The sequence below is a fragment of the Xiphias gladius genome, chromosome 19, assembly GCF_016859285.1.
Source record: "Xiphias gladius isolate SHS-SW01 ecotype Sanya breed wild chromosome 19, ASM1685928v1, whole genome shotgun sequence".
Taxonomy (NCBI): domain Eukaryota; kingdom Metazoa; phylum Chordata; class Actinopteri; order Istiophoriformes; family Xiphiidae; genus Xiphias; species Xiphias gladius.
Genome location: NC_053418.1, coordinates 14546052 through 14570258, shown reverse-complemented (window position 1 = coordinate 14570258; position 24207 = coordinate 14546052). Strand labels below are relative to the sequence as shown.

The window sequence follows — 24207 nt, the reverse complement described above, 5'->3', positions numbered from 1 at the left end:
GTTCCAACCCAATGAGGATATGCGAGCACAGTTCAGTACTGCCTAGACTAGTGTCTAATTCTTCATACATCCATCGACAGGTGTGACCATAGCTGCTACGAGTGCTTGGGGCCCGGTGAAAGAAACTGCAGCAGCTGTGTCAGTGGTTACAATCTGGAGGCAGGAGCCTGCGTGGTCAGCACCATCTGCAAAGATGGTGAGTTGTCAGCTTTCTTATCGACAAGATGGTCTCGATGTGTTCATTTTATACATGTTGCATTAACTCTCATATGGAATGTATTGTCATAATGCATACCAGGATGTTCTGCAGCTAAACAGCAAGAAATAAAATGCTTAGAATTTATTTGATTTACATCAGTATTTTTTTTCAAAATGTTAAAGGCAAAAGTACACAAACTGTGGTCTAAACAATCCCAGCTAATCAAACTACCAAAAGCCTCAGAGGTGCAGATTTACATCTCAACTCTCTCTGTGGCTCTGAAGCTATTTTGCATCTCCACTTAAACTAAATTGTGTTATATGCCACAGGGTATGAAATGAATGCAAAAGGCAGCTTTAGTGAGTAAAAGCTAGGGTTTCAAGTGTGGCCTTCTTTTTTTATATTTTGAGCTTTGTACTAACTCCTTGAATAAAACTGCTCAAAGAGCTCTGCTATAGCTTCAAAGCAGGAAGGCGGTCTATCCTTTTGCCTTTTGTGTTCTTTATCTAAAGGTCTCATTCATGTTCTGCACATTACTAATATAAAATCTCTTTGGTATTTCACACTGACACATTCTTATTTCTTTATTTTAACAAACCTACCCTTTTTCTCAATTTCACTGTACACAGCAGCGGGTGAAAAGTTTCTTTAAGCATTTACTAACTCTTTATCCCTTTTCTTATTCTTCAACTGTTCCATACAATGTGCTCCTCTTCAGTAATTTTCTGATTTGTCTTGCATCTGTACTTGTGCTCACCATTTTCTGTTTGCCGTGGTCTTATAGTCTTTTCCGATTTGTGCATGTTTGTCTTATGGATCTTTTAATGTAAATATTTCTGTTTTTCACTAACCGTCAGAGATGAAAGTCTGATTACAAGGCTTTGCCTGTGATTTGCTTTTCTTGCCGTGAGTTTCTAGTTTAAACGAACCTGTGGCTAAAAAGTCTCTTAGCTTGTAATGAGATAAAACTCAGAGGAGAAAAATGTCTTTACTGTGTGACCTTTCTGTTGATGAACACTTTGCTCAAAGTGCGCACTCAGTCTGTTTGTAACCTTCCTGGTAACCTAACTGGTTTTATATTGGTGAAACTTTAATTGGCAGCTCAAAGGTGCCCAGCATGTTTGATTGCTGTTGATAAGTGAAAGAATTGGCTTACAGACTGGTGGTCCACTTTAAGTTTTCTGTAATGCAAAATGACACCAAGTTGTGAATTTCAAAAATCTTCAATTTGCTAATTGTGTGACGTTTGTTTTCTCTCTCTCTCTGTTTTTTTTCTCCCGAATCTGTTTTCCCTCTCTCCTGACATGGATCCAATCACTCCACTGGACTACAATCATTTTCCACCTCGATGAACATCACCTGTGATTGGATCAAAAATTCTTCCTCTTACCTGAATCCTCTCCTGACCAATCACATGGCTCTGCCTGCCATTCAACCATTTCTAATGGTTCTACACTGTGTGTGTGTGTGTGTGTGTGTGTGTGTGTGTGTGTGTGTGTGTGTGTGTGTGTGTGTGTGTGTCCATTTGTCTTTGTATGGGTGTACGCATGTTTTCCCTCTCCCCTCCTTCCAAACTCCCCCTGTATCTCTTCTTCCTGGTCTGTGGAAAGCAAATGAAGAATCTTGGGCGGAAGGCAGTTTCTGCGTGCTCGTTAAAAAGAACAATCTTTGCCAGAGGAAAGTGCTGCAGCAACTGTGCTGCAGAACGTGCTCACAAAAGGGGTGACGGGACGTACTCACTGGGCGTAAAGGGAGTGCGGGGGGGATGTGGGGGCACAGGGGGCACCCCTCCTTCTCAAGCCCCCCTGCCCACTCATTCACAGTCACATAATTTATAAGAGAATCTGTGCCTCTTAAAGGGACTGCATCGGAGGTGCGATGACAGGACTACAACAAACCTACCTTTTTTCTGTACTGGGACACACACATGTGGTCAGGGTGTAAAATGACTGGGACTTATTTCAAGAACAAACGAGCAAATGAAAACAAAAGTGAAAACAAACAAAAGAATAAAAGTGTCGGTATTTTGTGACCAAAGCATCAATGCCAAAATAATTGAACCTTCTTTTTTGTTGCCAGTGTAGGAAGCATAGCTAAAAATGGAGCCACTAAGCCTGTGAAACTCTGTGTGCATTTTTATTTTGGCTCCTCTTCCTCCTCTCTTTCCAGTGTTAACAATAAACAGATGGAAAGTGAACATACAGTAGGAAAGGCTGGTTTTCTGCCTGTAAATAAACGTCAGAGGAAAAAAAAAAAGCTCACTCAGTAATGTAAAAATAATGTCTGTCTGGGCTGACTTTGGCTGTTTAGGGGAGGGAAGACAAATTCACACACAGTTTTATATATGCACACGCACAAACACGCACACACACACACACGCGCACACACACACACACTCACACAGCACAAGATGCATACATACCATACGCATACTTTTATAAACATGGACTCAGATGCATAAATCAGCCATCACTTGAAGTTACAGACGCCACAGTGTCACCATATGCCAAGACAAATGCACGTTACTGACCAAAATCACCTCATTTCATTTATTTAAAAAACAAAAACCTGCCCTCTGAATAGTGTGTGTGTTTGTCTTTACTGGTGTGTGTGTAGAAGAATGCTATTAATTCTTGATGTAAGCCCAGACAGCATTGATTCATTCCAGAGGTACTACAAGATGAGTCGATAGTCATTCCTTCCGGAGCTTTCTGCAGGGAAGGAAACGGTGCAGTGATTTATAATGAATTTGTGGTACTAGGGATGCACCGATGCCCATTTTTCACTCTTGATGCGGATTCTTGATACGAAACTTTGGCCCAAAACTAAGTATCGATTCCATCCATTACTGTGACTGAACAATATAAAGCTCCACCAATATTTTGTTGTCACTGGATAAAATAATTGAAATATAACTTATATTTGTTACAGGGATCTTCAACTCTTCCATATGTTGGTTTGATTTTGCCATATGTAACCCTGATAAAGGGAATTTTGTCCAATAATTGTATTTTATCTGTATCGGTGCATCCCTACATGTTACTGTTCTCAAATAAAATAGACTTTTAGAAGTTTCAACTCTTTGTCATTCCATTTTAATGGCAGTGCTTATCAACTGAAGTATTGCTCTACAATTTCAACACAGAAGGTCAATGATTGGCACAGAAAATTTTGTGTTATGTTTCATCCACAGGTAAAGGTCTCTGACAGGTAGACAGACAGCACACTGCTGTGGCGCAAATCAGGGCTGTGACAGTTTCGCTTTTAGTTATTTCAGAGAAGGGATTTTGTCCAAAATTTATACATTGACACACATTTGGCAGGAGAACACTGAGTTCAGTCAACCTAAGAAAAACTGGAAAACAAACAAAATTAAGCAATCAGTTTTTTTTTAATTTACATCACATTTGTTAAAACTGAAAGTGAACTGACAACATCACAGCAGAGCCAGGATTGTGTCAGAAATGTTAATTCACATTGAGTCAAAACTGTACTTGTGCTAAGGCCGGCAGTCTTCAGATGCCTGGTTTCTCCTCCTGTCTGATTCTGAACCTTACCTGATGAAAGTCAAAGGTTATTCTGGTGGTGCTGGTTTCTAATAAAGAACAGCCAAAAAAAAAAAAAAAAAAAAAAAAAAGTTCTTATTCTGTGTGGGTCTTCCCACCTGCAGCTTGAGCATTTACAGTATTAGATGAATTTTACCGTCAACTGGTTATGGTTCTTGATGATTTGTAATAAAGTTTGATGAATCCCCTGTTTTGGTTAACAAGAACTTATTTTTGGTCATTGTTTAAGATGACTTAATTTGACTTTAGATTGTGTGGTAGTAGACACACACACACACACACACCCCTCTTATAAAAGCTGTTTTTATTGTGTACCTGTGACATATCTGTGACAATGCATTATTAATGTTACTCAAAGTCCTAGTTTTGAAAATCTTTTTTTTTTTTTTTACTTAAGTGTTCTTATTAAAATGTTTAATCTGTTCATGTTTTTGTTTTCTTTTCAGTTCAATTCTATTGACTGTATGTTCATCAGTATTATTTCATTAATTAGCCTTTTTGTTCATCCGTTTTTCATTTCCTTTCCAAAGCATTAGGTTTCATGTTTTCACTCTTATTAAGGTACTTTTTACAAATTCATGAAAGGAAATAAGATTTTTGAAATGCAGATCATTGCTTTCAGAAACGTTTAGTTGTTCAGCACTTGATCAGATTGATTTTATGAAAGTTCTACATGCCCCAGGCAGAGCACTTAAAGGGAGACATGTGCACTCGATGCCAATTAGGTTCGAATTTTAAAACAAGTCATCAGTGCAAGGATTTACAGCCTCCCTATAGGTAAAAACTTCATTGTCTCATGTGGACTTAGTTGAAACTGTTTTACATTTGTGAGAGTGCTATGATGAGCCTGGATGTAGAACTTATTTTCTTATTATTCATTTTTTCAGCTATTTCTGTTCTTGCCAGACAGCAGCAATCGATAGCGGTAGATATCAGCGGCTCCTAGGCTATATTTCAAATAGTTTCAACATTCGTATACTACTCCAAAATCAGTTGTGTCAGAGGAGGGAGCAGATAACAAAATGCCTCAGTGCAAGTAGCTGCATTTAAACCCATAAGCTATTTAACCTCCAAGTCACCTCCATACAACAATCTTTTTTTGTTCTTGTCCATGTTGCAGAAATGGTATATTACATGTAACATTGGCAAGTGTGTTACAGCAGTCATTTGAATGAGTGGGTTTTGCCAAAATCCGTGTTTTCATGAGCTCATTGATGCCGTCTCACTCATGTCTGTTGATTATACAGATTATACAGGTAATACAGTTACACACTAACGAGTGTCAAGTGCCGGTGCCGACTGTGACCAGTAGTATAGTTAGACACAGTTTTTGTATGAATAACCATGTAGATCAGCACTGTACTACAGCACAGTACCGAGCTCCTTCATCACTTAGCACAATTTGCTGGCAATCCCTTAACTGTCATAAAAGCAAACACTGTTATATAGTTTTTCAAAGCCATCATACAAGGCGCATTTATTTAACGATGAAATAAAAGTCAACACATAAATTTCAATCCTCAGCAAACTCCAAATAAATATTCTCTCTGTTAAGAGCGCTTCTTGTCATGGCTTGAGCTCTCTCCAGTGCTGTTTCTGGTCATAATTAACGCAATCCCATGGGGAGCCACGAGAAATCTTAGTTTATCCTGCTGTAACTCATGGGCAGAGAGCACTGTGGCTCAACGGTTATCAGTATACGTGTTTTATTTTACGGGCTTCCCACCCCAAAAGACATGCATGTCAGGTAATCCTATAATTAGGTGAAATACTGAGGAGAAGAAGAAGAAACACTTCCCTGTGGTGATAAATACACAATATTAGATAAAGGAAGTGATTTATACTCTCTTGATCACCTGCGTGTAGTGAATAGGTTTTTCTTCTACTTTCCTAGTCCAAGTATGTGGAGATATCAGGAGGTGGAAGGGCCAGTGACTTGAGATTCAGGACCAGGTGTGGTGAATGTCAGTGTGATATCGGCCAACAGAGCGCTCTCTCTCCTGACAGAGTAGATTGTCAATGTCCTCACAGGGTCAGCTGAGTCCATAACAGCGGAAAAGTTTTACTCCCTTGAGTGACAGGCTCTCTTTCTTCTCTACTCCATTCTTCTCCCGTCTGGCAGTGGGAGTCCAAAGTGTCTGCTTTTGCTGAGTGGAGTTGTGCAGCTTTCCATCCCTTGAGAACTTGGCTCCCTGTTTGTTTGTGTGTGTGAGTGGGGGGGGGGGCACAAACAGAAAGACAGGGAGACTGTGTGTGTGGATGTGGGTGTGACTGTGTGTGTGTGAGTGAGTGAGTGAGTGAAGGAGAGTGATGGCGTTTATTACGGGGCTGTTTGAATGGTTTCAGCAGAGCTCTGCTGAATGGGAAGCCACCGCCTGTTGTGTTTGTACACAAAGAAGCTCTTTTGTTTTGAAAGGAACAATTGAGCTTTTCACAGAAAGCCGGAGAGCACAGACAACCTCGCCGCCGCCTTGAAGGATGCTCTCACACACAAACACACATGCACACAGAGCTCCATCCTTATGCCTGAGCCAGTGTCTGTCACCTTTGTCTAATACAAAGGTGGGATAGGAGAGAATGTTTATGCCTCTTTTGTTATGGCTCTTTTCAATGCTGCCAAGTGTGAAGCTGAAGGTTGATGTGTTTTTCTGAACTTTTTTTTCCTCAGTCCTCTAGAAGCATAGGACATAATAGCTTCCATACATATAATGAGCATCCCGAGTGAATGTGAACAAAGTTAACGTACCACTCATTCAGGTGAGGAAAAAGATAATTTGGTGAGCTTTATAATAGTGCAAGCACAACGAGTATGATTTTTACTGCTGCAAAGCGTGTAATGACAATAATATATCTACCTGGAGTGTGATAATGTTTTGATCAATGCCAGTAACTCAACAATTACTTTGCCAGGTGCTGAGATTTCTGGCACCCAAAACTCAATTTCCAGCCTGCACTCCTTTTTGCAACAAAAACTTTCCGACCTTCCAAAACCTACGCACATTTTTAGCATTTTCCGCAGTGGAGGATGTGACCATGGGGCGGTAGGAAGGCATTTTATTCTCAAGTGAAAAATAAGTAAATGGCAAGTTGGTATTATTACAAAATGTTTGTTTATGATGTGGTAGATAATTCTGTTGCATCTCTACCTTAATTAACAAGCTCACTTCTCCGTCATGTGGCAGAGATCTGCTGACGTTTCCAATACCCGGTCACTAATACAGGTCATTAAAAGCAAGTGCTTACGGAATGCCCCTTTTAACTCTTAGGCTCAAATCTCGTCAAAACACTAAGAAGTATTTTCCAACCTTGTCCTGTTCAGGGTCTGAAAGTGCTCCAGTCACTCCTGAGAGTCACCCGGGGTGAACCAGACAAATACGTTTGTGGGTAATTTAGGTTCAAGTTCATTTAAACTACATTTCCTTGGACTGTGGCAGCAAAGCACACAAACATGGAGAGAACATACAAACTCAGCGAACAAAAGGTTTGAAAGGGTTCGAGTATAGGTTTTTGTAACTTAATGCTTGTGATTAAAAATCAGTTTGTACAGGTGAAACGATAATCTGTGTTCGTTTAAAAAGTCTTATTTTGTTTTGGGAATCTTCTCCATGTCTTCTGGCTCACAAGGGAGAAAACAAAACTCTCAAGTCCAAATCGTATCTCTGTTTATTGTAAAAACACTCTTCAATTACAAAGTACGCCTGAGAGTATCCTTTTCAAAGATGTTTTTAAACCTGTGAAAAGTATTTGCACATAATATAAAAACAAGACAGAGAAGAAACCAAAAAAATAAGGGGTATAGTTATTGTACGGGAGATGTCAGAAGCCGGAGGATAATGAGCTGGATCTTCAGTGAAATGAAAACAGTAACAAATTACTGTTGGTTATAATTGGGGTAACTAGGACACATCACAACATCAACTCAACTCCCTCAAGTTAAATGGAAAAAAAAAAAAAAAGTGAGTGCACACAAACAAATACGGTAAACAAATAAAATCAAAACAAACCAAAGCTTTTAGCTCAACAAAAGAATGTAAGTATGAAATTAATCAGTTGAAGTTTTTCTAGGAGAAGTGGTTCTAGAGAGAACTGGGATTTTTCAGGCAGCACGTGAAAGCACAGCACATCAGGCTGTTCACTCTTACTCTCTGTCTGCAGGAGAGTACCTGAGTAAACACGGGACGTGCCACCTGTGTGACGCGACCTGTCTGCAGTGCACAGGTCCGGAACGAGAGGACTGCACCAGCTGCCCTGCAACACGGTGAGGGCACTAACTAACTAATAGTAGTGATGCTAAACGTGTAGACAGTTCAAATAACCATTAGTGCTTATGTAGAAAGTAGGCTTATTAACAGAACTCCTGTTACTGCAACTCTAAAACGAGTGAATTAACAAAAGGAGGTTTTTGAGTTGAGAGGTATTGTATTCAGCTAAGAAAATAACTAAAACTTAACATGGTTGCTTCATTTTTTTTTTGGTCAGTTTGTATTTCTTCTTATTTTAAAGGAGCGGTAGAATGTTGCGCTGTAAATATGTTCATTATATATTTTGGATAAAGCTGAGTTTGCATGTTCCTTGTGAACCACACCCCATCCGCAGGTTCTTTGATGATGGACACTGCAACATTCGCTGCCAGACAGGGCGTTACGCAATGGGGCGGCAGTGCTATCTCTGTCACCACACCTGCCAGGAGTGTGTTGATGAGGGACCAGACAACTGCACCAGCTGTGACAGAGGTACACTAACCTGGGTTGATGATTTGAAAACCTTGTTTGGTAATCAAATTCACTCTGAGCCTTTGACGTGACACAGGTAGCTCTTTGCAGAGGTGCACTGATGATCGCCTAAAAACCCATCTATCTAGCTACGACTGGAATGTAAGTGAAATCGTGCTTTTTCGTAACATCACATGGATCAAGCTAAGGCTCATTTGTACCAGACTCAACCAATCAATCTTCTAATATAAATGAATCTAATTAAAGTAGTAATTCAGCCAAATCCTGCTGATGGATTCGTTGAAAGGGGGAATCAGTCGTTTGTCTGTCGGATCCTTTTGCAGAGGTCACTGCACATCCCTCAGGTTTTAGCTCAGTTAAAGCACAAACTACGTGTCGGGTCTTGAAGTCGGAAAAATCTTACCTTGTGGTTTTATAATCTTAGGATCCCCTGCCATAAAAAGATCCGTAAAAAGAAAAAAAAACCTAACCATTTTGCATCAGTGTAAAAACAATCGATATGATAAAACCTGGACGTCATTAGAGGCTCACAGCTGAAGAAATATCAACATGAAGGTGGTAGTAATAACTGTGTTTATCACAGTGTCATAGACAGTATTATGGCTGTCAGAACAAATGTATTTACACTGGGGAGGTTCTGTTACGCACACATCTACACCCACACACACACACACACACACACACACACACACACACACACACACTTTAAGATAGCAGACAACCAAGGAGAAGATTAACACCAGATTTCCCCTTCACAGGCACACACTCTCTCTCACCCTCACGTGTGCACACACATTCTCAATTAGCCGGCAAGTGTGTCAGACTGTGTTTGCAAATGTGGTTCCATTTAATTGCAGGTCTGTCTGAGGCTCAATGAGACATAACAATAATAACATGAGGAGACCCTCCATCTGTCTCTCCCCATGTCATTTCTCTCTCAAAACAATCTTATCTTGGCCAGTCACTCACACACACGTACACTGGTACATACTGAGCAGACAATTCCTGATACTGACCTTTGATAGTAATGTGGAGTTTTTACACCCCTGCTGTCTCTAGAGGTGGAAAAAAATGAAAGATCTGCAGAAGGGAGCATAACAGGGAACAAGAGAAGAGATAAAGACAAGAAAAGAGGGTGCTAATCAAAATTATGAAAGTGTCCATTTCAAAATACTGATACACTAAAGCCCAGACATGCATGAAACCGCAGTCACACACACTATAACAGAGATTTTTTTTTTTTTCATATCTGTGGAATCAAAGACAGGCTTGAAGGATTTGAATCTTATAAGCAACTGAATACTCGATTGTTAAATTTAACCAATACTAAACAATGAATGAAAATTAGTGAAAATTCTAAATTTTTGCAATGAAATATTTTACTTTGAAACCCATGGATCTCAATTCATGTGGTTTGAACTCCCCTCTTTTAAATTTCCAGCAGGTAATTTCAAGATATGCAATATCGAAACCTTTTTCAAATTCAGACAGAAAATTCATGTGTTTGAATATATAATTATATATATATAATTGAAAAAAAAAAAAAATATATATATATATATATATATATATATATATATATTTTTTTTTTTTTTTTTTCTTTTTTTCAATTTGCTCAAATTATTTAAAAGTTCAAGTTGAGTCAAAAAATCAGGTAGCTGAAATTGGATTGGTGATATTCAAACACCAAATTTCAAGATGAAAAATTCAAATTTAAGAATAAGCAGTTGAGCCTGAATGAAATCAATAACCTCTGGGCTTTCGGCTTATGTCTGCCAGTCACGTGAAAATAAATAAGAAATGAAATATGAATAAATAAATAAAGACAAATTCACGTGAAAAGCATGGAAACCCTGGACTTTGTGAACGCAAAATAAATCTCCTTGCCAAATGTCCTTTTACCAAAGCACTCATATTGTGGCTTCCTAAAAACTGCTCAGACCTGCAGTAAAAAAATTCTGCCTGCTCAAAATGTGTTACCATACAATGTTCATATATAATGAACTACAGTGAAATCACCAAGGCTGATTCTGCGTTTTTGTACACGTGCAGACGCCCTGTCCGCGTATATCGGCATACTTGTTTTGTGCATCAGAGTTTTTGTCCCTCAGAGCATTTCCCACACAGATTTCCTTTTCTTTTCTTGCTCCGTCCAGATAAGTTTGGTGCACCAAGGTACCTCTTTCAGGGTCAGTGTCGGGATGTCTGTCCGGAGAGTTTCTTCCACTCTGCAAGGAGACGGTGTGACCCCTGTCCTGCAGAATGCATCATCTGTACAGCAGCAGATCGCTGCCTCCACTGCAGCCCAGGAAACAAGCTCAGAAATGGCCAGTGCGTCCCACTGGAGTGCGGTGCAGGTGAGAGATGCAGGAATGTCCACATAGGGCTTTCATTTACTGATGTCACTATGAGAACCACTCTACAGTACTAATGCTGGAGGTCACCATACACCAGCGGTCACCACTTGGAGTGATGCCGCATAGTAAAATCATAAGCCTGAGTAAGACAATGTGTTGTCTAATTTTAAATGTAGGCAGCATTATTGTTGAATTAAAGAAGAGTTTGGAAAGGATTTTATAGTCGCTGCCACTGTTGCTCACCACCACTGTCACACGGCTGGCCTGAATTTGGCAAACGTCACCTCAGGGAACACACATGTAGCACACTGACCTCATTTTAAAGCAAGTATTAAAATTCAAATACTCTGAAAATATGCCAACACACACGGCTCCGAGCCATGGTTTAATAGAAATATGCACAGACTGACCGAAGAACTGGAAACTATTCTTCGGACTGGCTTCTCTGAACTAGGACACTATGGTACTAAAAGCATTTGGATTTCTGTGTCAGGTGTGAAAAATGTGCAGTTCGCTGGAAGAATTTTAAGCGTCTGAAGATAACAGTAACATTTCATAAATGAATCAAGGAAAGGCTTTTGAAAGTTTAAGAACTTTCAGTAATAACGCTTTGAATCCACCGGTGATTCAGGCAATTTTCTATGGTTTTGGCATTAATGAGTTTAGCAATGAAGGAATCTGCGTACGGCCAGAAGAAGAAAAACATATGGCCAGGGGACTCTATCCAACAAAGAAAAATCAACATAACAGAAATACCAAAATACTGCATTTTTGCACTTGTAATACATAATGTCTATTGCTTTAGGTAAATATTATATGAAACAGTGGAAATATTTTTTAAAAAGAAACAAATGAAAATGTCCTACCAAACAAACAGAGTCAATGACTTGTCTTAACATAGTTCATCCATCTAGGCCTGCCTCGGGCCGACGTGTTCTTGCTTCTGCTTTCTGTTCCTAATCTGTTCAACTAAAGAACATTCGCTGAATTCAGTTTTATCATCAGAGAGATTGTGAGGGATTGCATTTTATCTCAACGTATGAGATCAAACATGAATGCCAGCCAAAGGAGGACTGAGAAAAAGCTGAAATGTTTTGAGTGAGATGTTTTTTGAGATATTCGAGGTGAAATAGGGAGGAGGAGGTTGGGAGTTACAACTTCACTACGCTGGATGTGATATGGAGCTAAAGAGATACAATGAGAGTTTGTATGTGAGGATATAAACTGTATGAGTGGGAGGATGATATGAAATTCTTATCATATGTGGTAGGCAGGTCTCAACAAGCCCAACAGACGGCTTGAACTCTGTAGCAGGCAAACTGATGGTGTGGACGGTGGTTAGATTTTTTCTGTTGTGCTTGTGTGACCAGCTAGCTATTAAATTGATTTAATTTAAATATCTAAATTTATATCTCTTCCCTTCCCTTCCCTTCCCGTCCCTTCTTTTCCTTTTTCTCTTCTCCTCTTTTCCTTTATTTGTATCACAGGCAGAGCAATGACTGATGCGACATAAACATGAACCAAACCTTAATTTAAACATCCAGTATTGTGCAGTTAACATGAACTCAAATACTCTTCCCAGAATGGACATATAACATTTTGAAATTAAATCAGAATTTCATGGCTTCATCGTGTCATTTCATCACCATTTTTTATGTCTTACGTATTTTTTGATCCATTGTGTTCATCAGGTGAGGTTGCAGATGCAGAGAATGCGGACTGTCTCCACTGCGACGAGGGTTGCAAGCACTGTGAGCGCAGTGAGTAGACATCTTTCTCTCACCCCTCACTTTCTCGCTTTCTGCCTCTTTCGCCTTCTTTATCAAGCAAATTGCCGAAATAAAACCAAGTCCACTATAGCTTCAGCAGCAGCCATATACTGTTGCTACAGGGCACACCACAATATCTTGCCTTAACAGTGACTGTGGATGAATGAAAGTTGTGCTGTTCAGCATTTACTGTTGTCACAGTTGCAGAGATTTATCATTTCAGCCCTCAGGAGTGAGATGCAGTGAGATGTTAGGCAAACACGTAACCAGAACATGACACCTAATAAAGGATTTACTGTACTGGATGTGTTGTGACAGTGCAGTTGTGAGGTGGGGTGCCTGCATTTGCCGGTGACGCTGCCATTGATTGTTGGTGCTCCTCACTCTTTGCTGTGGGCTCTCTATAACTGCAGATACATCATCATAAATGTGCGCAAAGGAGCCTCAACAACAGAGCTAAGTTATTAAACTGTAAAGGGATCTGCAATTAATGAAAATCTTATTTACTCCAATAAGCTTCATTCATTAGGCGAGCCGTTAGGACAAACATAGAGCATTTCTTAGAACTTAACTGCAGATTTCCTTAATTATCACACACCTTACTGCATTAGAAGTACCGGTGTGTATACCTGCATTAGGTATTTGGACTCATATTTTTCCCTTTTTGCAGGGCTGATGTTGCTTACCTTCCTCACATGGAAAGCTACCTGAAATCTACCTGATGTCAGAGGCAGGCACTATTTATCCCCCAAAGGGTTATGAAAAATGTCTATTTCCCACTCCTGAGTTAATATTGCTTGGAACTATTCAACTGCTATTTCCCTCCGAACTTCTGAATAATGATTTGAGTAAGATTTGTTTTGTTTTTTTCTCAGCACCATGAAATGTTAAAACACACAGTCTTCCTTAAATCTCACTCCCTGCTCTCTTCCACCTCACCCTGTCAGTACAAGTCACATAAAGACGGGAGCACTTCCTTCTCCCAGAGATGATTACCGACATACCATAGAAAGTTGTTATTGTGCTGAACTAGTCTGAGGTGGAGATAGGCTGTTATTATGTCATTATGCATTCTGGGTGGAATATCTTTCTTCACTCTCACCCTCACCACAAGATCCCCGCCACCCACTCGCTCTTAGTAATCACAATTCCGCAAGCTAAACAAGTCAGTCAGCAGATTGGAGTTTTGAGATGATTGGCCCTTTGACACGATGCTACGGGCAAAAGTGAAGATGAAACAGAACATGTGATGTCTGAGACTGGCATCTGAAAGGTGTGTGTGCATGCTTACACTATGTGTCATCCTGCATGTCTAAGGCTATGAAAGCCAGTTTTAGACATTTACAGTAATATGAGGACATTTCTGGAATGTGAGGTTGTCTTGGTCGGTCCTCACTTTTTTGTGGGGCTACTCTGGATGTAGGTCTTAAATCAGAAATAGGATTAGATATGGTTAATTTTAAGACGTGCTATTGCGCAATAAAGAGGAAGTTCACTGCAAAATTGTATCATCATCCTTTTTTAATGTTTGTGAAAACACTGAACAAGCTGGTTAGTGGTTTTACAATGGTGATAAAAGACCCCAATTACGCAAAAGAAGGCCGAACAAGTGTTCTGAAGCCAAACACTAGTTGTTAAGTTTTGGGTTTTATTTTCCATTTTGGGTGAACTATGCCTTTAGGATTGGGTTTACCAGTTTGTAATATGAGGTGTGTGTGTGTGTGTGTGTGTGTGTGTGTGTGTGTGTGTGTGTGTGTGTGTGTGTGTGTGTGTGTGTGTGTGTTAGTTTGTAATGTGCTGTGAGAGATGCACCAATGAGCTCGCCAGCCTGACTCCAGTGATAAGATGCAGCAGCACCTACTCAGTCCTATCTCTCCCATCAAATTACTTCAGTAATTCTTTTTAACTCATCATCGGGTTTATACCCGTTAATCCCCTCTCCATTCTACATTCATTAATCATGGAATAAAGTTTTGAAAATATTTTATTATTGGATCTTTCTAACGTTTCAAATCTGTCTTGGCTCTGTGTAATTTTAGGAATGGCACTGACACATCTTGTGAAGTCCAATGACAAAAGCTCTCGTGGGCTGGGAAAATCACCAGAAGTTGCCTTTTATCGGGGATAAAAAAAAAAAAACCCCTTCATTATCTTTGCCCTCCTTGGCACATGGTGCCATGGCTTCCTCTGTTACTTGGCACTGCTGCTGGCACATCTCAAATCTCTCTTAAAGTTTTTTTCTGTGAACATCACCAGTCCTCCCTGGGCATCTGTCCTCTTCTTTCATTCCTTGGTTACATTATCTCAAGATAGTTTTCTTTTCATTGATGAGGGTTGTTAAACACCTTTTTTGACCATCACTGTTCAAGATAAGATTTACAAAGACTGCGCAATGCATCGTTTGTTCACTCTGATATCAACTACTGCTGATCCTCACTAGGGCTATAGGGCTTCAGGAAAGCAGTGGTCCTACAGCTCCTTTACTGTGGAGCTGGACTGCTTCTGCTCATGGGCTGATGGCACGTTAAAACTCATTTCACCCCCAGTGTTCAGCTGTTTTTATGCTCTTTTCCATGCTTGATTATATTCACACATCTATTCTCTTTTTCTCTATCAGCAACCCAACTCTCAAACGCTTCTTGCTAAACGCACTATGTCAGTTTCTCCGTCGAAGGTGAGGGTTTGAGGTGATAATAGGGTTCATCCTTCCCCAATCTTGTCTGTATTATCACCTCTTTTTTTCTTCTTTTTTTTTACTGAGATGAAATCGTAAAATTAAATAGCTAGTCAAATTACTGTGTGATTGTCTGCATGTTTGCATATGTAGCATGTAGCCTGTGAGTACATATAGACTGTAAATGTGTTAGTGCTTGCACATTCCACAAGTGCATACTTCAAGATATGCCAGTTTAAATTCTGTTGAAATCCCTCCTCCCCTGGCCTGCACAGTTAATATTTATGTGGGCGCTATTTTCTCTTTTCACATAGACACAGCCTGAGGGCATGATTTCCGGCTCCTCACTCCCTCTCTCTTGTTCTATACCTCTGTCCCTCCCACCTTTCCTTTCTCCCAGCCTCTCTCTGCACGAGTAATTGCTTTCACAGGTAGTGGCTTGTTGACTGGATTGAAGTGCAAACCAGTGCAGTGTTAAGTTGTAGGTGCTGGTAGGAGACAGAGAGAGGAATGGGGTGCGGGGGTCGATGGAGGCTTTTCTGGAGAGGTCCCAAGCGAAAGTCTACAGAAGGGGCTTTTTTAGAAGTTATTTCCACCCCCCCCCCCTTCTGCTTACTGTCTGGTCTTTCTCCCCTTCCCTTTTGCCCCCCGTCTTGCTCCCTCTGTCCTGTTTTGACACTGGTGGACTAAGGGATGACAGCATTGCTCCACCTCATGCACCAGTTGGACTGACGGCAGGAATTAATTTGTTTAGAAGAAAAATGAATTTTCTGTTTTGGCATGTTTACAAAAACCCTCTCACACACACCTGAATTACTTATTAATATCCCCTGCAGTGTCCAATAAAAAAGCCGAAAAAACAAACAAACAACACATAAACAGAGATTTTCCAAGTGTTTTACATAACCTGTCACTCACATTATGGTCATCCTTGTGTTGTTCAGCACAAGTACGCCTGCAGTACAAGCTAAACAGACAATGCAGAAGCAGCAGCATCTGACTTCCGACTTCTTTAAGATCTGAGAAATTAACAGATATTGTATATGTGAACTGAAATGGCCACAGAGGCTCTTTGACTTTTAGATTTGTTTGAAGGCGTCTGGTTCAGATTTTTTTGCTGCTTAACTGATCACCCTCACCGATGATTAATCTGAGGGTGCCATTCAGCTCTACGGTGAACTGAACTCTTTTATTGTGTGTTGTCAGAGTGCCTCCTGCTGGTGTTAAAGGAAACTGGGATTGGAGAAATCACAGTGCTAGCTTTGAGAGCACAGTAGGTGAGATGGGATATAAAAGCCTGTCACCACCTGAAATCGGCAGTAAATTAAGGACTGCTGCTTCACCTATACACATGTCTGGGCAAAAGGTGTAAAACCTACAACATTATATTTAAATGTGATTTGAACAGAAGCTGCAACAATAAATACTAAGCTTGGTCCAGTAGGCTTTCGTTTTTTGTCTTGCTTAGAGATTGCAAACACCGCCTGTTCACTAAGTCCAGAATTCACAGCCGACATGCCCGATCTGTTGTTAATGATTTATTTTAATTTCTGCTCTTCATCACAGAGGATTCGGAAGAGCAGGACCAGGAAACCGTTTGCCTCAAATGTGAAGATGGTTACTACCAGTAAGTCTCTTTGGTTGAGAGTTTCACTGAGTTACACCCCCGTATTCAATGGTCCTAATACTGACACTATCTGTCTGTCTATCTGTCTTTCAGGTTAGGCACAGACTGCCATCACTCCTGTCCAGATCGGACCTACAGCTCAAACGACACCATGGTGTGTGCTCCGTGTGAAGACAAACGATGTGTGATCTGTGACCTGTCCCAGTGCTACTGGTGCGAAGATGGATTCTACGTCTTCGGTAATATTTGATCCATTTATATCCTGAGCTGGGTTATGGTTTGAGTGTCGGCTGATAAACTCCTGGGTCCAGAACAAGTGACTCAGTATCCTTCAGATTTGGTAGACAGGCTCTGCCTGTAGTTTCAGCGTCATTGCTCTGTTTTCAGCATCAATAACCTTTCCACCTGGAGACATTCCTGGGGAAACTGTGATCTGCATCTGATTTTCATACCAGTAATCATATAACCTTTTATGATTACTCGAAACTATTAAGGAGCAGAGAAGATTAAGGATGTTATCAGGGAAGACAAGTGTCATATTGATTAATGAAACAGGTGGACGTTTTTAATACTTTTGTACTGCTTTTATAATGTTAAGCTTTATACTCAAGGTTTGGACATGACCTCTGCTCCATATAAGCTGTGCCTTTGTGTGGCTTGTGCAACATGTCAAAAGAGATGTAAAAGAGTACACTGTCTTCTGAGGGTTGTCACGACATAAGGAAAAGAGCAAGATATTGAGAAAGCGGAAAACACTGGTGTCTGAGTTTGATAAAAGCGACTCCTTATTTGGCAGAGATCGCCTTGTGCAACATAAGGCACCCTAAAAGGCCTCAGACCCCGATACTCAATTATCATATACGACAGATAACGCCTAGGTTGCATAAGATAACTCCCTTTAAGGAAAAGGTAACCCTAGACAACCAATCAGAGATAAGAGAGAAGGCATAGCCTGATGAAGGAGTCAAACCTTCAGAAACAGTGAGCAGCAGCGGTAACACTCAGAACACAGGGCGTTGAGCTTCAGTAGGATCTCTCGGTTTGTGTGTTCTCCCAAGATCTTGGGATCTTTTTTGCATTTCAAACTTCTCTCAGACTCCATCACTTCTCGCTCACATCAACCAACCCGGGGAAGTCAATCCGACTTCAACAATATCCCAGACAGTATTTTTAAAAATGTTTTTAAAGACCTGTATACATTACAGTAAAAGTCCCCATTTGTTGGCCCCTATGATCACAAGCATGCAAGTCCAAGTGTCAGAGATGACAAATTATTTCTTTCATTAAAAGAATAATAAGTTTAAGGGTACATAAATGAAGTAAAAAAAAAAAAAGAAATGCATTTATGTGTCCAGAGGGAGAATGTGTGGATCGCTGTAAGGAAGGTTTCTTTGCGGATGAGGAGAGCCGGGACTGTGAGCCTTGTCACCGTGCCTGTCGTACCTGCGGAGGACCACGATATGATGACTGTGACTCTTGTGAGGACGGATTCACGCTGGAGAATGGGGAGTGTTTGGAGAGAAAAAAATTGGCCACCTGCCCTGAGAAACACTTCAGAAACAGTATGTCAAATGTTAATTTTACCTCAATACTAAATGTTAAACGAGATGTTGACAACTGATAGTGAAGCATGTTGCAGTGAAATATGTTTCCCTATCGTTAAGTACTCATTAACACATCCTCTAGTCTATCTTTCATTACATTTTCAATGCTTCCAGTTACTTCTTCCCTCTCTCATGTCATTCATGTCTTACTATTCTGTCCTGGTTTCTTTTTTCCTTTTGTCATTAGATAAGGACGAATGTGAGCTGTGCCACTCCTCCTGTAAGACTTGCTCTGCTTCAGGGAAGGAGGACTGCAGGAGCTGCTCCTCAGGTAAACATATTCTGTCTGTATGCATCATTAGACTGAGCTTGTGAAACTAAAAAATGTTAATTGGGCTTATCTTAGATGTTTTAGACAAACTTGCTATTAAAGTACATTTTTTTTTCTTTAGCAGACAGTGTGAGAAAGGATGATAAAGAATTTACCTTAAATTTAAAGGTGTTGTTGACTAGTCTATCTTTTTGTCTTCAGGTCGATTTTTGACTGCTCGACAGACGTGCATGTCTCATTGTCCATCTGGTACATTTGCCAACAAGGCATCCAGCCAGTGTGAGGACTGCTCGAAAGGGTGTGTCATCTGCCAGGACCCCCAGCAGTGCCACCGTTGTCGCAGTGGGCTTCACCTGCAAAATGGAGTGTGTGTGGTGGAGTGTCAGAGGTGCTTGTCATGTTTTCTCACTTCCTGACTTGAACACACGCTATGGTAATACATCCAAGATACCTCATTCTCTCCTCTCACTGCCTCTTTTCCAGAGGGTTTCCTCAAGCCGGTAAATGCCAGCCGTGTGCCCCAGAGTGTGCATCCTGTCAGGGAAACTCTTCTCACTGTCTAAGCTGTGAGGGGCAGCACTTCCTGCTGGACCACTCCTGCAGGTCACACTGTCCAAAGGGCTATTATACTGCAGACACAGAATGCCGTCGCTGTCCAGCTCACTGTAATGACTGCAATCAGGACGGCCTCTGTAAGAGTACGTACGCTGGGTGGAGCAGTGTTAGTGTTAGCAGAGTAGTTTTAGTAATAGTACCTTTCAGTAATATATAAAAATATTTCCACTTTAGACAGACATGCGTACATCTTTATGACTGAAATTCACAGTATACACTAAATCTTAGTATGAAAATACTAGGAAATATGATGGGTCTCAAGGAAAAGACTTGACATGACATAAATATAATTTTTCTAAATGTACAGGTTTTCTTTGATTATATCAGTGTTTGTTCTGTGATTACCACTGATGCTAAACACAAACAAGCTATTATCCCTGACTGAATCATGCTATAGGAGTGAAAAGGGTGTGTGAAGAATAAGCCAGTCTGAGGAATAGGAGGTGAGTGCTGACTGAGGGAAAGAGGGAGAGATTAAAAAGGTGAAGTCTACGCAAACAAAGAGTAAGGAGTTTTGTGTATAAATTCATCCTAGCTTTCATCACAACCAGCCATGGGATATGGCTGCATGAGTGAAAAATGTTGTTTTCAGTGAAAACAAAAAAAACAAAAAAACACCCTAAAGCACAAATAAAAGTCTACTTTCAATACTTATACAAATATTATTATCATATATTTTAAGTCAGATGTATGATAATTGCCACTGAATTGTTTAATTTAGTTTTTTGAAATTAGTCATCATAGGTTATAACAGTAAATCGTAAAATTGAAATCAGTGGCCTAGATTTCAGATTTCGAAGCCGTCCTTTGAAAATGATGTAAACAACAGTGTTTTGCCTTTCTTATCTGCATTACTCTTTATCGCTCCCTCTCCCAGAGTGTGCAGATTACTACTTCCTCCATGCGGATAAGTGTGTGGATGATTGTCCCAAAGGCTACTTTGCCAGCGAGAAGCAACAGGAGTGTTTGCGTTGCCATGCTGACTGTGCCTCGTGTGACGGACCAGGCTTTGATGACTGTGATCTGTGTCGCAACCCGAAAGCTGTCCGTTACAACGGGGAGTGTCTGGCTGAATGTCCCACCAGCACTTATTATGATGCGACTATCAATGAATGCAGAGGTAAGGAAGTTGGAAACTTAATGTGATGTGAAACAAATCTGAAAAAAAATATTGATATGCGATCATTACGGGATTTTCTGCCTTTCCCAAGATTCTAGTCGGCTGTGTCTGACGGTTTCTTATTTTCCCAGACTGTGACAGGACATGTTTGACCTGCTCAGGCCATGAGCCCTCATCCTGCCTCAGCTGTGACTCCAACAGGCGGAAAGATGCCAGCGGACACTGTGTGTGGTTCAGTCAGTGCTCTCTGCACTCATACATGGACCAGAATGGGGAGTGCCAACAGTGTCACAAACTCTGCCATGGCTGTTCTGGGCCAGGCAAAGACCACTGCCTCAACTGCCACGAGCCACACTTCCTACTGAGTATATAATTGAACTAAGCTTTAGTAGTAAACATTAGAGTTAGTAGTAAATATTTTTGATTACTCTTAACAAAATGTTGTGCATCTTATCGACCCAAAGCAAACTTCTCCCTTAGTGTTTTGACTTTCTGCCTGTGTCCATCAGACAGCACATGTGTGCAGGAGTGTCCCGTGGGCTACTATGCTGAGGACAGGGATGAACGTGTGTGTGAGCGCTGTCACTTCAGCTGTAAGTCGTGTGTTGGCCGTCACAGTGTGCAGTGTGTCACCTGTAAACCTGGATTCTTCAAGCTGGGAAGCAGCTGCGTCGAAACCTGTTCAGAAAGGTAAGAAGAAAACACACACATATTCTCCTCTCCTCTCCTTTTTCATGGAAGAACATCATAAACTAAACAGACATTCTTCCTCCTTTTCAGTCATTTTGGCAACCCCAACACCATGGTTTGCGAGCGCTGTGACCCCTCTTGCAGCCGGTGTTGGGGTCCCGGTAACAGAAACTGTCTGAGTTGTCGGGGAGGCTTCGTCTATCTGAGGCAGTGGGGACGATGCCTGCACAGCTGCCCTCCAAGCTACTACCAAGACAACAGGTCCAAGAAATGTCTCAGGTGTCACCCAACTTGCAAGACCTGCAGCGGTAAAGAAATCCTGTCATGGCTTATTTCTGTCATATGTTGTTGTTTTTTCTGGCTGTATTTTTGTGTGATTTCACATTATTGAACGTGCATTGTTATGTGTCACTGTTTCCCTTTTTTTTATTTTTGCGTTTTAAAATGACATAAAAATCCTCATAAAACTTTCTGATTCCACTGTAATGTGAAATATGGCATGTTGCAGTTGGAGATAAGTTCCACAAGTACAAATGGCAATTATGACCATTTAATCAAAACTGCAGACTTTTCACAGGTGAAAAGGGCAAAGAATAAAAAAAAAAAAAAAAACAAAAAAAAAACCTAAAAGTATATTGGAGGACATTTTTTTTAACCATTTTATTGGAGAGTACAGTTGAGAGCTGATGGGAAGTAAGAGGAGAGAGAGCGAGAGGGGATGACATTTACAAAAGGTCCCTGGCTGGACTCAAAGCGGTTGTAATTACAAGGTCAGCTTCTTAAACCACTGGACTGCCAGCACGCCCCAGAATTAAACTAATTTACCCCTCATCTCTACATACTGTATGTCTACATATATTCTCAGATAACCATGTGTTTAACTGTATTACTATAATAAAATAATGACATATTTATCGTATTTTTCACCCTTCAAGACATGATGTACTTCTGCTGCATCTATTGATGTGCTATTTTTTGCATTACGTTCAGCCATGTGATGACACATGACACTACTTCCTATTGTGTGATAGCTGTCTCTTTGACTCTCTTCTTCCAGATAAAGTAGCTTTGGCCTGTCAGTCCTGTTATGAAGGCTACACTTTTATGAGTGGCATCTGTGAGTCCCAGTGTCTTGTAGGCTTCTACGCCGCTTCACAGGTATCAAACAGCTTTTGTGTTACTCACATTACAAAGAATGTAATTTTTTGTTTATATTTAACTAACCTCTCACATTTTCCTTATGGAAAAAAAACTTTACACACATTATGACTACAACATATGAGAGCTTTAGCTACAGTTTGGCCGGGATGTGCTGAGCTAATGTGACACTCATACTCATACTGCTGTATAACTAATTCCTCTGTTGCTCCAGGGCTCTGAGTCCAAGAGCGATAAGCCAAACTGCAAGGCGTGTCACTCGTCCTGCCTAGACTGCCGAGGTCCCAGTATGTGGAACTGCACTGTGTGCCCTGCACTCCAGATCTTGTCTGATGATGGCCGCTGCCTGAGTTGTTGTGGAAATGAGACACGCTACGATGATAAACCAATACCCAGGGAGTGCTGTGACTGCCAGGCCTCACGAGGTAAAAAAGAACACACACTGGAACACAGCTTCCACAAAAACACACGCAGATCACTGGGGCCTCTTGTGTCATCTTGGCAACGCAAATTGCTCTTTACATGTGTGTGTGGCATCAGTCACAGTCTTTCGGGGCATCTGCCGTTTGTCATGGTTACCCTGTATAATGCATCTAATTGACAGCTTTACAGGGGCTTCCAATATTTTAGAGTGATGCTAAGTATGTTCCTACTGCCAGGAATTTTCCAAGCTTTCTTGGCCTCTGGTGGTCACAGGTCGTCACTGCATTTCATTGGAACTAGAGTCTTACAAAACACACTCATGTCAATCAAGGATTTGTCAGGAGCAACCCCAGTATACAGATTACATTTGTCTAATGTAAACTAACGGTCTGCTCCATCTCCTTCTTCTCAGACGAGTGCATCATGGGTGTAAACTTTATAGTGGGGACAGCTGAGGATTTAGAGGCTAAAGGCCACCCCGCCAAACTCTTTGTTACCGTCTGTGTTCTATTTGTCGTCTCCGTGGGCGGAGTGGTCTTCCTCTTCCTCAGTGCCCGATCTAAATCCCTTGCCATCGCACCCAAAACCACAGCTGGAGGCTATGAGAAACTGGACACCAATGGAGGCGTCATCTCACAATCCACCACCCCCTCATTTGGGGAGTACAGTGACCGAATCATTGGATGTAAAGATGATGAGGAAGAAGATGACGATGATATTGTATACATGGCACAAGATGGGACAGTGTATAAGAAGTTCAAGTACGGACTCTTGGATGAAGATGAGATTGAGCTGGAGTACGATGACGAGAGCTACTCATACAGATGAAAATGAAGCACAAAAGACCTGGACTGGACAGAAAAAAGCTCTTCCTTATGTTCTTCTTCCTTGAAGTATAAATATGTTGTGAAAATTATTTCTCGTTTATGGAAAGTGCTTGGAATAGAGAGGGGGACTGAGCAGTCTTTAGATGAATGATCTAAAAAAGTTGGATCTCTTCAGATCATGTTAGAACATTTAGCAGGTGAAACAGTCATGTGTGAAGGAGGGTAACAAGCACACACTGCCTTTAGACCAAAATGTTTTTCAGAGACATTATTAGGAATGACACAAATCTGGAAGCTATTTGAGTCATAACAGCCAGTTACCAATCAACATGTTAATATTTATGGTACGTGAGATATGTCTAGAGAAGAATTAGTTAGTTGTAACAAACATTTTGTGCATTAAAGTCTGAAACCTCATTATCATGGTATAATCAACATATTCCTTTAATCTTTGCTCTAACCATATTTACATAGGCCTCAAATGTAATATTTGGCCATTAATCAGATTTTTTCATGTTTGTCTAAACAACAACAGAAGGTTGGAGGCACAGAAAATGGGCTGCGTTGGTGGTTC

At 40.8% G+C, this 24207-nt stretch overlaps 2 protein-coding genes across 5 annotated transcripts in view; both read left to right on the top strand.

Annotated features, from left to right (window-relative positions):
• Positions 1 to 3836, top strand: part of pcsk5b (proprotein convertase subtilisin/kexin type 5b) — a 61871-nt gene extending 58035 nt beyond the window's left edge. For 3 of the 4 annotated variants that reach the window (XM_040154456.1, XM_040154454.1, XM_040154453.1), the window contains 2 exons: positions 81 to 196; positions 1810 to 3836. In XM_040154456.1, the coding sequence (XP_040010390.1) occupies positions 81 to 196; positions 1810 to 1925 (232 nt within the window). In that variant the 3' untranslated portion in view covers positions 1926 to 3836. The remainder of the gene's footprint in view (positions 1 to 80; positions 197 to 1809) is intronic. The other variant, XM_040154455.1, reaches the window with a different exon arrangement.
• Positions 3837 to 6362: 2526 nt separating this feature from the next.
• On the top strand, positions 6363 to 23774 carry LOC120804941 (proprotein convertase subtilisin/kexin type 5-like). Its single transcript, XM_040154684.1, has 18 exons — positions 6363 to 6399; positions 7921 to 8023; positions 8362 to 8498; positions 10655 to 10855; positions 12547 to 12615; positions 16865 to 16925; positions 17019 to 17164; positions 18281 to 18487; positions 18717 to 18800; positions 19002 to 19188; positions 19284 to 19498; positions 20293 to 20535; positions 20667 to 20900; positions 21045 to 21225; positions 21316 to 21533; positions 22283 to 22383; positions 22598 to 22808; positions 23219 to 23774. Exons 1-18 carry the CDS (start codon positions 6363 to 6365, stop codon positions 23632 to 23634), a joined length of 3051 nt encoding a protein of 1016 aa, XP_040010618.1. The 3' UTR covers positions 23635 to 23774.
• The last annotated feature ends 433 nt before the right edge of the window (positions 23775 to 24207 follow it).